Below are 12,981 nucleotides of genomic sequence, written 5' to 3'. Positions count from 1 at the left end.
CTGGCAGGTGGCAGTGGACACAGACAGCCTCCTTGCTCAGAAGCACCCCTTTTTAACTACAGTCGCTGACCCCTTTGGTCACGTGGCTCGCAAAAGAAACTGCAGATCTCTCAGCCATGTGCTATAGGCTGAGTCCCTGCTCCCACCAGGCTTCTGCCTACAAAGTTCATTGTTGTTGCAGGGGATCAGGAATACTTGGAACTGATGGCTCTAGATTATTCTGTCATAGTTTCTCAGACACGGTCATTCCACTTAGCATCAAGCCCGTCTTACAAAATGAATGCTTTATGTTATGCTCACAGCATATGCCCAGAAATTAGATAGAAAACAGAAATATTCTAGCTAGAAGGTTGCAATGTAACACTACTTTATTTCTTAGAATTCAGAACAGTAACATGCAAGACCCCCAAAACACAGAGAGAGAAAACAGGTCGCTCCCTAAGTCAGCAAGACACAACTCACCCCACCTTGCTTTAAGAAACCCTCTCCACTCTTAAAGTGATAGCTTGCAATTCCAACATAGTCCTCAGTACACCACATTCCCATTCCACAATGGAGGTGGCCAGACAACATGAAGGTTACAATACAAAGTGGCGACCCTGAATCAAAATGACATGGGGTCACAGTTTGATACAAGTATATCTCACTCTATCATATTCACATAATAGGATTTTCCTGTATAGTAATACCTTCTGTTGATTAATGCACATACAATCCAGAAACATAAAACATTTTAATGTCCCAGTTTCCGTGTCTTGAGGTTAGATCTGAGTTTAGACTTTCATCCTGGTTTAATTTGAGGTGCTTTTCCAATGGTATATATTTCAGTAATAGGGGCCACCAAGCCAGAGGCTGCAGGAGAGGGTCTTCCATTTAATCCAGTAATGCATTTATGTGCTAGCTGTTGAAAGGACCTTGTCCATAGTCTTGCCCCACAAATTTGTAAGATACTCATGCTCCACTATGCAAATATCCAGAAACCTTCTCAGTTTTTAAGTTCCTTTTCAAATAGTCTTCTCCAAAACTCCCAGGTGCCTACACATGAACCCCAGAAGTGTCTTTGCCTAGAAAGCAAATGCATCCTGTGGTGATGAGCAGCAGTGAGGTATTCTCCATAGCACCACCGGAGACAGTATTTTCAAATAAAATAAAAATACATTGGATGAAATTATTTTCATCTTGGCTAAACTCAGATACCGTTTGTCTTCCTGTTTCTAATGTGGTAGATTCCAATAGGACATTATTTGCTTGTCTCTTATTGGCTTTGTCAGTGTCAACAAGTATGTTCATAGCTATAGGACTGGTGTTTGTTATTCAACTGATACTGCAAAGTAAGTACAGAAGCACAAAACATGTTTGTATGGGTCCTACAAAAATAATAGCTTTGGTAGAGATTTCTTGCAGTTTTTTGACAACTGAGTGGATTTTGAAAAAGAAAAGTAGATATTTTAGAATGAGGTCTGTTCCCACCAGAGTATCTCCTTTACAGCACATCAGATTTTTGCTTAACTGACATTATCCTGTATGCACCACTGGAGTGACCGATTCATAGATTTCAAGCCAAAAGAAATCATCTTGATCATCTAGTCTGACCTCTTGCATAACATGGGTGATAGAGTTTTACCCAGTAATTCCTGCATCAAGACTATACCTTTTGGTTTAGCTGGAGCCTATCCTCTAAAAAGAAAGCCAACCTTGATTTAAAGACTTCAATGTTAGTAAGGATTTATGCTGTAACCTAGAATGGCTCTAAAACATATTTGATCAGGACATTTCTTTCCTCCCAAGAATTTACTACTTGTAGTGCACATACTTTGTATGTAATTTAAGAAATAATTATAGTGTATTCTGCTCTTTGAGAGAATTAGGAAAGTGTCCAGGAGAGTTGTGAGTCAGAGTAGAGTAAACTTGTTGGCTGAGTTCATAATGATCAGCCTTAACATGGGGGTGCAGTCACTGTCCTAAAAATATAGTTATTATGTGTATTATCATGGTGCCTTGGTGTCCTGGTATATGTTTCGGGCTTCTTCAGGCTATGCACTGTACAAACACAGAACAAAAGGACAGTCCCTGCCCTGAAGAGCTTACAATCTCGGTATAAGAGGAGACCACAGGTGGGTACACACAGACGGGAGTGCAAAGAAACAATGAGACAATATTAAATTCAGATGATCTCAATGTTGGACTAAGGTCTGTGGTTGTGGCCTCATCTGTGAGTCTGCTCTAAAGTTCTAGCCTGGCTAAATAGTGGGTATGTTATGGATTTGAACTGAGAATCTGGATTTCCTGAATGTTAATGAAAAATGACCTGACGCTGTCAAGTTGGAGCCTTGACCTTGCTGATTCCAAATTATCAAAGGGAAAATTGCATAGATCAGAATGAGGAGGAGCAAACTGATGAAATCTACTGTATTCTTAGCATTATTAGTGATTGTGATAGCACCCAAAATGTGCTAGCTCCTTTCCAAACACAGGCAGATACAGGCCCTACCCTGGAGAACATCAAAACTAAAATAGGAAGATGGAGGTTGGGGAAAATGAGACACACGTAGAATAATCAGGGTGAATACAGACGTATGCCTTGTTAGTTACAGATTTGTTAAACTTTTTTTTTCCATTGAACAATGCATTTTCTCGGTGTATTCTGTAACTACCTAGTCTTCTGCACATAGCAATTTCCAGTTTCCCTTCCAGGATTTTTTAGCACACCACTCTCTCTTCCTAACATTCCCACACCTTTCCTCAGCATGAATAAGCAGGTCACTCATACATAAATCAGTGGATGATTTAGCAAGCTGGCTTCTTATATACATTTCAGAAGATGGGGATCTTCAAGAAGACGTTTGTAAAGGTGTCTAATGTTCATTTGCTAAAATGAACCTTCTTTCCATGTAAATGTGAAGCATGTTACTAGTGAGATCTGATGTGACCCTTTTTTTTTTAAACAGCACTTTTGATGTGGCTGTTGTCGGCGGTGGGATTGTGGGGCTTGCGTCTGCCAGAGAGCTCATTCTGCGACACCCATCACTCACATTCAGCGTGCTGGAAAAGGAGAAGGAGTTAGGTATGATATCCACATCACCGTATCAGAGTGTGACAAAGAAGTTGGCATTTTCTTCATTTGGTTATTGCTGGTTTCCTGGTGTCAATCTGTAAGGTGTTTTAATTAAAAACACACACACACTAAAATAGCACTTTTAAGGATATTGAACTGAGGAAACAATTAACCAAAAAATGGGAAGCTCTTTTAGTGAGAGAAAAACAGCATCTATCTGCCCTTGCTGCTGAAATGAATGAAGGGTCCCCCTTTGGAAGAATTTCACAGTGTAGCCCTGTCAAACATGGGGGGAAGAGCATAACAGCTCATTTGGATGAGTCTTTGGCCTTGTCTTGACTGGGGATTTGCCCCAACTAGTCAGAAGAACAGAAGTACAACATGCTGGGTCAGACAGTTGGTCTGTCTATCCCAGTAGCCTGTCTTCCGAGAGTGGTCAGTGCCAGACGATTCAGAGGGAAGGAACAGAACAGGGTAATGCTCAGTTATCCACCCGTCATCCAGTCTCAGCTTCCGGCAGTTAGAGGTTTAGGGACACCCAAAGCATGGGGTTGCATCCCTGACCGTCTTGGCTTATAGCCATTGATCAGCCTAGCCTCCATTAACTTATCTAATTCTTTTTTGAACCCAGTTATGCTTTTGGCCTTCACAACATCCCCTGGCAACAAATACCATGGGTTGACTGTGTGTTGTGTGAAAAAGTGTGTCCTTTTGTTCGTTTAAAACCTGCTGCCTATTAATTTCATTGGGTGACCCTTGGTTCTTGCGTTATGTAAGGGGTAAATAACATCAGTGCTGCTGAATTGGTGCAAAAGGCAAAGTTGCTGTTTGCATCTATGGAGCTTACCCCTGTGATGCCCCACTCCATCTATCACAGTGGCTGGAAAATCATCAATCTAGGAAGGCCTATGGCTTGGTCTGCAGTTTTGTCACGGTGGGAAAAATGTCATGGATACCGTGATTTTCCCATTTGTCTGCGACTTGTCTTTGTGTCCATGATTTTAATAAGCTCATCCTGTAGTGGCAGCTTCTGCAGCCTCTGTCCCATGGGGCTGGGCTGGGGTCCCTGCTGCAGGCATTGTGACCAGGTGCAAAGGGTCGCAGCACTGCTCAGGTTTGGCCCAGCTGCCCCTCCGGGCCAAGTTTGAGTGAGTGGCATTGGGCCCTGGCATCCTGCGACCTTAAGCCCCTCCATCCCATGGGTGCATGCAGGACAGGCTCGCTCTCAGCTACCTTCCCTCTTCTGGGACCCGTCTCTTCATTTGTCATGGCATTTTTAATAAAATCATGAAAAATGTGACTTTTACTTAATGTACCGTGACTGCTCCATGATTTTAGATAAAAAATGCCATGACAAATCTGCAGCCCTACCTATGGCACCTCCACAAACAGCTGGGTCTGGTAATTCTCTAGTCATTTTCACCAATTTCCTGGCTCTTAATACAGGTGGTCTTGCTTTGAGGTCAAAGCTAAAATAATTATTCCAATGACTACCTGCAGGGTTTGGTTAGTACTGCCACTGGGACTTGTGCCTGTTTACGCCACAGATGGTTACTTTATCTATGTTTAGGGACACTTGGAATTTGGAGTTACACCAGGGCCTGTCGTCTGTCCAGACTTCGAAACAAGACAGACTAAGCGCCCTTATTTTGCTGTTTGTTCTTCAGCTAAGTAAGAAGAACTTGCAAATACAGCTGCATTGCTAATAATCAATCTCCTGCCACTAAGTGCTTATACAGACCCCCCCAAACAAGGCTTGAGGAATCTCAAGAGGGTAAATCAAACTGCTGACTTAGAATAGTGTGACCTAACGTGTGTGGATAATGCTTAAACAGCTGAATGTCTTAAATAGACATGTCAGCTGGGTCATTGTTGCTATCTGGGCCATTTATATATTAAAGTATTTATTGTCCTTGTCTTACCGTTAGTCTTAAGAGAGAAGGCTGTCAGTTGCGTGGGCAAGTGAAAGGGAGTAAGATACAGGCATCAACATTTTAAGGGGGAGGTTGTATAATCTTTTTCAAATAAGAAATTAAATTTGGTAAATAAAAGTACTCTCGGAACCTGTCTCTCTCTCCTCTGTTTCACGTCCTAAGAGAGAAAATGTAACAGTCAGGGCTGGATCACAGAAACTTGAAAACCTTTCACAGAGACCAGCGGGGCTGCCAGTATGCTGGGGCATTCGGGGTCGCACTGGCAATGGAGTACAGTGGGGTTATTTCATTTTAAGGATGAGTGTTAACATATAGAAAGTCTGGACTGATGTGTACGTGACTGTGGCTTCTTGAAGAAAATCTTTACTACATTTTCCTGTCAATTCAGTGCATTATACACTGTGGTGGTAGTTGTCTAGGTATCAGTATTTTCTAAGCCATCCTGAATGAAGGGAGGAAACAGGAATCTCCTGGAGTGGTGTGTTATTATTTTAAGATATCTTATTGCTGTAGAATCTAATTAGGGCACAGCCTTAAATTGATCATTTTTCTGGTGGCTGAAAGAATGAAGGTGGTGTGTGACTCTTAAGATACGTGGCGCATGTGTTTTAATAGCATAATTTCTCTCCTTATTTAGCCTGCCACCAGAGTGGACATAACAGTGGTGTTATTCATAGTGGAATTTACTACACACCTGGATCTCTGAAAGCTAAATTGTGCGTGCAGGGTGCTGCTCTCTGCTATGAGTACTGTGACCGAAAGGGAATTCCATACAATCAGTGTGGCAAGGTACAGTAGCTGCCGCATCGTCTCTCTCTAACTTTGGAAACTGCGACTGTATGATATGTATACAGTGTGCCATTAGCCTGAACACTGTTGTGGTAATTTCACCAAGGGAATGCTTTCCTGTGAACAGAAGTGGTCATGGACATGGTAATGCCTGCAGGGTGAGTGTGCTCTTGCCTTCTTTTTGCAGGAATTCAAGTGAATGTCTTCCTTGGGCCAAAACACTGCAAGGCAATGATATACTGAGGTGAAGTGGCTACATCTGTAGTTTAGATTCCATATTAGGACACCCCACTGTGTGTCTTTCTTTTTATCCCATCCATGTACATCTCAAACTCTCTTGTTGCTGGGTTAAGTTAAACTTTATTTGTAAAAGGATCCCAACAGGATTTAAAACCATATCTCCCTGCTTCCTTCACACTCTAATCTTTGGCATTGATGACCTGTTCTATTCATTCCCTCTGAAGCACCTGTTATTGGCCACTGTTGGAAGACAGGATACTGGGCTAGACGGACCATTGGTCTGACCCAGGATGGCCCTTCTTATATTCTTATTGCGGAACTAATTTTAAATATCTTCCAGGGAAGGTCACTTAAATTGTTTCTAAACACCTCTTTTTCACGTTTCCCTTGAGTTGGTAGTGCTGTCTGAGTATTGGTATGTGTTTAGTAAGATCTTGTGTTCATTAATGCACTGAATAGTAGTGTTCCCTGTGCGTTTTCATGCACTGCAAATGTATTTATTACCATGCTGATGACTTCTGCACTCTGTCATCCTCTCTGAAGCTAATAGTAGCTGTTGAACAAGAAGAAATTCCAAGACTCAAAGCCCTGTATGAAAGAGGGCTGTTGAACAACGTCCGAGATCTGAAACTGATAAGTGCAAAAGAGATACAAGCAAAGGAACCCTTTTGCAGAGTAAGTTGCCTTATTATTCTTAAATGGAATGAAAAGTGTTTGTTTATCTAAGTGATCTGTTATGTTCTTTTTAACATAAACCCTTTGTGAGGCTGCCTATGTAGCAGTCTGAATGGGTGACCTGTGCAAAGGAATGCTTGAAATCCCAGTGGTATAAAAATTGCCAGCAAAAATTAATTCATTCATAGCACAGAAATATATAGCACAAAATCAATCCTATATATGTAGACCCCTTTAAAGAAATGGTACTGGCCTGATTTTAGAAAATGTTCTCATAGCCCAGTTTTAGGAAACACTGCAAAATCTTCTTTGAAACCTCCAATATTGGCACCTTCATGCACTCAAAAACACCCAACAAACTCCTGCTCCAAAAAACCCTTCCCAAAGTAGAGTTTTTACCCCAAAAGGGGAAAAGTGCCAGAGATTCCATATAGTCTGCTCAGGACTTCACTATAGTTATTCATTTTATATGAAGGGGCTCAGATACTGTGGTAATGGATGGCAGTATAAACCCCTAAGATAGATAGACAGACTTGACTGGAGTGAAGAAGAGGCCCTGACTTCTCCCACAACCTTCTCCACCAGTCCCTGAGCTTCCTATTCTTATGCTGCCTCTCAGAATATTTCCTTCTTCTTTGGGGAAAGAAATCAAAACCCTTCTCCATGTGCCTCCCTCAGTCCATAGATCAAATGTCACTTAAAGAAAGAAAGAAAAAGTTAAAGAGGTTAGATCCCTGTTGTGAAAATTGTTTCCAGGATCCCAGTTAGGATGTGTGGAAACAGATCATTTGGTCATTGACGTAAACACATCTCCCTATTTGTCCTGCCAACATGGTGCCTCCCGGCTGCTCCAAACTGGTGGTCCATACAGTCCATGTGGGGGAACCTGGACTTTCTGTTCTACCTTTGGTGACTCCCAACACATCTCCCAAGCAATGAGAGTGGGCAATGAAGAAACAAAACCACTGGTGAGGGAACCATTTGGGATGAAAAAAAGTTAGGATGCTTGCCCAGTTGCCTGCTTTCTCTCCCGACCATATTTTAAGGGGTGGCAAGGATCTGCTCCTGTCCTAATCGTAAGTGATAGACCTGGTCTGTCACACCAGGCAATATCTTTACAGAAAGCAAATAGTATTTCACCTTGTGACACTTCCCGGGGGGACCAGGGATTGTTAGGCACCTCACTACTACCTGTCTTTAGCATGAGGATGCCTCATCTTTGCCTTCTGTGGATCAGCAACCTGATGCCATTGGCCATGGGGAATGCAAGCACGTCCCTCTAGACATCCATGGGCCCCGCTTTAGTAGGTAGCGATGGGCATCCCACTGGAGTCTCCAGGGCCTCTTCTACCGGACACTCACAGTATTCACTGCTTCCAGGAAGCAGGACACCACAGCTCACCAGTTTTCCCTTGGATCATCACTCCTATTAATACACGGCAGTTAGATATGGTCATAGTGAAAAGAAGGAAAGGGATATTTTAACAGAGGGTAGAGATTCAAATGATAACTGGTATAATTATTGGAAACAATTAGTTGCATATAAAATAAAATCATAACTTGCATTCTAGAGCCTAGACTTAATTAACAAGGACCTCTCATGTCTAAGTATTGTTCACCCAAAGATCCTTACAGCCAGGTTGCCTGTGACCCTCCATTTCTGAGGCAAACACACTGTCAGCTTGCTTCCTAGGTAAAGAAACCTGGGTGTCTCTTTGCAACCCCAGATATATCAACACAGTCCTTTGATCTTTATTCATAAACTGGAGACCATCCTGCTGCTTGTTCCTTTCTGTAGATTTCGCAGTCTCTTGTTGATTTCACAAATTTGATTAGCTTGTGGCTCAGTATGCAAATAAGTCTCCATTGTGAAGCAGACAATACACATATGACCAGACAGTGTCAATTAGCCCTTATATGAAAGGAACCTATCTGAGACATGTCATTTTCTGGTTGCTTGCCTCAGCTCCAAAGACTTTCAGAACATAATTTATGGTATAGATACCTAACTCCTTAAATATTATCCATACCATACATTTCAAAAAGATTATAATGCCAGTGGGTTACTGGCTCTCAGTAGAGACCTTACATGCCCTTCTTTGGAGAACTAATATGCATGTATCTGACTATGGGGAGCCCTGTAAAACCCTGTGCATCTCCTGTGCCCTCTGCCAGTTGGCACTGAGCAATCCCTGGGTCACACATCTACAGCCTAAAACAGTGAGTCTCAAATATGGCTTGAACCAAAATAGAATCTTCTGTAATATCAACTACCCCGTGCTTGGCAGATTCCCTCGCCAGTGGAGATTAGAAAGCTTTCCCTGTGGCATGATTACCAATCAGTAGTTAGGCTTTCCTCTCCCCAGTTCAGAGCTTCTATGTGTGGGTTTGTGCTGGGAGGATCTTTTCTCTGTATAATAGTCACATTCAGCATCAGTGAAACTGTGTCGCAAGTACAAACCTCTCTTCAGCTGGAAGTACAGTTTTGTTTCAAACCAGTTTGCATGTAGTCGGTTTTTTGCTAGACTTGTTACACGAACACTTTCCTCTCACATGCATTTCTTTACTGTAAGAGGAGAGCAGAAATATGGTCAGCCTGTTCATTTCTAGACTTATTAGTGTTTCTTTTGTTGAAAGGGAAAATGGGAGGGCAACATCCCTGTATTGTTTATCTGATTGTTTGCTGCTGTTGAAGTGGTTTGTGTGGGTGACTGCTTAGAAGTTACTATAGTCTTATAGATTTATGTGGTAAAAAGACAGACAAAAACGTGTCTGAAAGGGATGCATAGCATTATTTAATTTAGCTTTTGTGACTATTGTGTAATATCTCTATACGTATACATTAATAATCTGGCTAAGCATTTTCCTCTGCAAATGAATAAAATCAAGTGGGTCTTATTTAATGCACCCTGATGTCCTTATAAAGAGCCCACTGCACTGTATGTTAAATACATGGACAAAATTAACCAAAAGGAAACGTAAAACTGCATTATGGTTTTGGATCTTATTTTATTTATCTATCTAAGGTCCTGTATATGGCCCTCCTTGCCATAGTTTCTGAACACCTCGCAATCTTTAATGTATTTATCCCAACAACTCTGTGTGGGAGGGAAGTGCTGTTATTCCCATTTTACAGATGGTGCGCTAAAGCACAGTGATGTTCCTTACCAGTGTGCTGAAAGAAATCAGTTATACAGGAAACTGAGTCCCTTAGATGCAAAGATGCCAATATGCCTGAAAGTGACATAAGAATTTCACCTGTCTCGCCTGGCCTCATAATAGAGCAGGTGCTATTTATTCTCTGGTTTAGGAAAGTCCAGTTTTGGGAACAGATTAGTATTTCTGATATCCAGTTCAGGGAGTACATAAGAATGGCCATACTGGGTCAGACCAATGCCAGGGGCTTCAGAGGTAATCCCAGTAGCTCACAGCAGAGGTGATGTAGTTGGCTTTTAGTGACAGGAAGCACTAGAAACAACTGCACTTAATGGAAAATGCCCAGTGTGGCCACATGTGTGTTGTATTGCACCGTGTGTGGTGCACGATTGTGTAACCCTGGAAGCAAGGGTTATATAACCTGATTTATAACTCAGAGCCATTTAGAGAAGCACATCTTCGTTACCCACCCTACTGTTTTTTTTCTGTAACTCATCCAATACCATTTCAGGGTGTGATGGCCCTTGATTCGCCACACACTGGCATAGTGAATTACAGACAAGTGGCTCTGTCCTATGCTGAAGATTTCCAGGAAGTGGGAGGAACAGTTTTGACTGATTTTGAAGTAACAGACATGGAGATGGCGAAAGAAAGTCCTTCAGAAAGTGAAGAAGGTAAGCACTTCTGCCTTTCTTTTTCTTGTAATGTGGCAATCTATTTTCATAACAAATTTTGCCCTAAGGCCTTTATTGTAACTAAAAGTGCTTGAAAGTTTTGTAACTACTTTTCTCTCATGTATTTTTTAAACTCTTTTTTTAGTAGTGATGTATTTAGCCCAAAGACAAAATGATATCAGATGGGATATTTAATCAAATTGAACAAAACCCACTTTTTTCTGGGGCAGTCACCTTGAAGAAGAAAAGTTATAATTTTCAAGTGGACATAGAAAAAATTTCCAGTAAAATAGGACTTCCTTAGGTGAAACAAGTTGTTCTGTCAGGATAAAGCTCCTGGCAGCTGAATATTTGGTGCACATGCTTATAACAGCGCTCTTTGCTTCTGTCTTGGAGAGCAAACTGGGTCTACTTCAGATACAGACCGCAGAACGTGGAAAGAGGTAATACAATACATGAAAGAAACAGAAAACTGTTGGTATGCATAAATGTAAACATATCAGACCAATGCTTGCTCCATAGTCTGAGGTCCCCCCGTTGGACTCCAATCCTGAAAAGTTGGCTGTACTATCAGTTTTCTTTTTCTAGCATGTATTCTGTTAACCATTTTTTATCTAATTATATTGCAGGGATGAAATATCCAGTCGTTGTTAGAAACTCAAAGGTAAGCACTAAGCCAAATATTTAATTGATTAATAAATAAAAATTCTGCTTCTTTTCTTCTTGAGAGTTACTAGCATGCTGTGAAAAACTCATCAAATAATTCAAAAAACACTAAAACATGGATAACATTGGACATGCTATGCTAGATAATGCAATAGCTGTGTATGAAAGCAAACTGACATGGGACACAAATGACTAGGATCATGTTAAGATTTTACTGTCGTTTGGTAATGACATTCAAACACATTGCATACTCTGTTTCAGTCAGTTGAGTGGTCTATATTTGATCATTTAGGCCTTTTGTCTTGTTTGTTTGTGCTTTCCACCCACCATCTTCCCCACTTGTCTTTATCTCTTGAAACTGCTTTTGAATTATTTACCTGGTTGGGTTTCCCTGGGTGTCAGATTCCTTAGTCCTCTGGATGTTTATTTCATCTGGTTTGTTCTTTGTCTTACACTTTAGTTTAATGCATCATGCTTAGTTTCCAGTAGGTGCCTTGTCAGTGTGTTTCTCAATAGTAATAATCACAAGATTTTAATTCTAGCTGATAACCAACTTTAGACTTAACGTTTTATATGTAAAGGCCCCAGGGCTAAAATTTGGAGTGCTAATCTGCAGCTATCTCATTAAAGATTTTTGTCTTAGGTATTATTTTAATGAAGCCTTATTATGAGGTTTGGTTGTTCAGAAATTTCTTTTTCAGGTTTGCCCTTCAGCTCCTGCCTGCACTATAATCAATTGAAAATTACAAAGAAATCTTTTTTATAACTAGAAAATTACAAGGTACGATACAAAAAGGGTGCATGTGTCGTAACCCAGAATTTGAAAACGGAGCAATGCAAAATTACTTTTCCTTTACACAGTGTTGAATGTGCAGTTACATAGAACTCTTGAATATGTAAACTACAAGTTGATACTGCCTTTAGAATGATAGCTTCTCCCAGTTCATGGAGTGAAGTTGGTTTTTGAGAGTAAAGAGATCCTTTAAAAAAAACAGCCTTATTTAATCAAAGACATAGTGGTTGGTTTGATATAGCACCCTATAATAATAATATAGCACCAGTATTCCTGATGTTTCAGTGAAATGGGAAATTCCACAGGAAGAAGTTCAGTTTCCTAGGGGATCTAAATCTCTGATCTAGGTGTGGTGGATCTTTGCGCATTATACACAAGCATACAATCCAACAACTGATACATTAATAATTGTTTTTCTATAAGGATTCTTCCAGCTTGCTATATTACCATTTTAGGAAGCCAGATGTAGAGGCACTGCCTTCTCTTTTAGGATGAGGAAGGAAGGAAAAATATTTTCAAGAATTAAATAAAAATAAACTATAAAAATGTTATCCACTTCCAGTATGCAAAATACCCAATCTTTCCAAGGCATGATTCTGCTTCTTTCTGATCCTGGCTTGTTTTTTGTGGTTTATAGGTTAATTTTTTTCCATCTTCTTTATGAGTTGAATTTGTAGTTGTGGGGTTTTTTTTGGCAGGGAGAGGAAATCCGCTGTCAACACATCGTGACCTGTGCAGGACTTTACTCGGACCGCCTGTCTGAAATCAGTGGATGCAGCGGTGAGCCTCGCATTGTGCCCTTCCGTGGAGACTACTTGGTGTTAAAGCCAGAAAAATGCTATATGGTTAAAGGCAACATTTATCCAGTACGTAACATTCTGTGCATTTCTCAGTGTGAACTGAGTCCTGACACTTCATGGTGTTGGATAGTCTTTTAAAAAAAAATTAAGAATTGTACTGTTTAAATTAGATTTGTGGCAGTCGACTTTCAGTAGTGAT

General features: G+C 40.8%; 1 protein-coding gene across 1 annotated transcript in view; it reads left to right on the top strand.

The window, feature by feature from the left end:
* Positions 1-12,981, top strand: part of L2HGDH (L-2-hydroxyglutarate dehydrogenase) — a 28,457-nt gene that overhangs the window by 1,953 nt on the left and 13,523 nt on the right. Inside the window, exons 2-7 of the mRNA XM_067554740.1 lie at positions 2,949-3,064; positions 5,627-5,778; positions 6,562-6,693; positions 10,361-10,523; positions 11,153-11,187; positions 12,681-12,848. Coding sequence (XP_067410841.1) covers positions 2,949-3,064; positions 5,627-5,778; positions 6,562-6,693; positions 10,361-10,523; positions 11,153-11,187; positions 12,681-12,848 — 766 coding nt within the window. The remainder of the gene's footprint in view (positions 1-2,948; positions 3,065-5,626; positions 5,779-6,561; positions 6,694-10,360; positions 10,524-11,152; positions 11,188-12,680; positions 12,849-12,981) is intronic.

This window comes from Emydura macquarii, unplaced genomic scaffold (assembly GCF_026122565.2).
Source record: "Emydura macquarii macquarii isolate MOO-44397 ecotype Brisbane River unplaced genomic scaffold, CSIRO-AGI_Emac_v2 contig_1551, whole genome shotgun sequence".
NCBI lineage: Eukaryota > Metazoa > Chordata > Testudines > Chelidae > Emydura > Emydura macquarii.
Note: the sequence above shows the minus strand (reverse complement) of the source record. Positions and strands in the feature narration are given on the sequence as shown.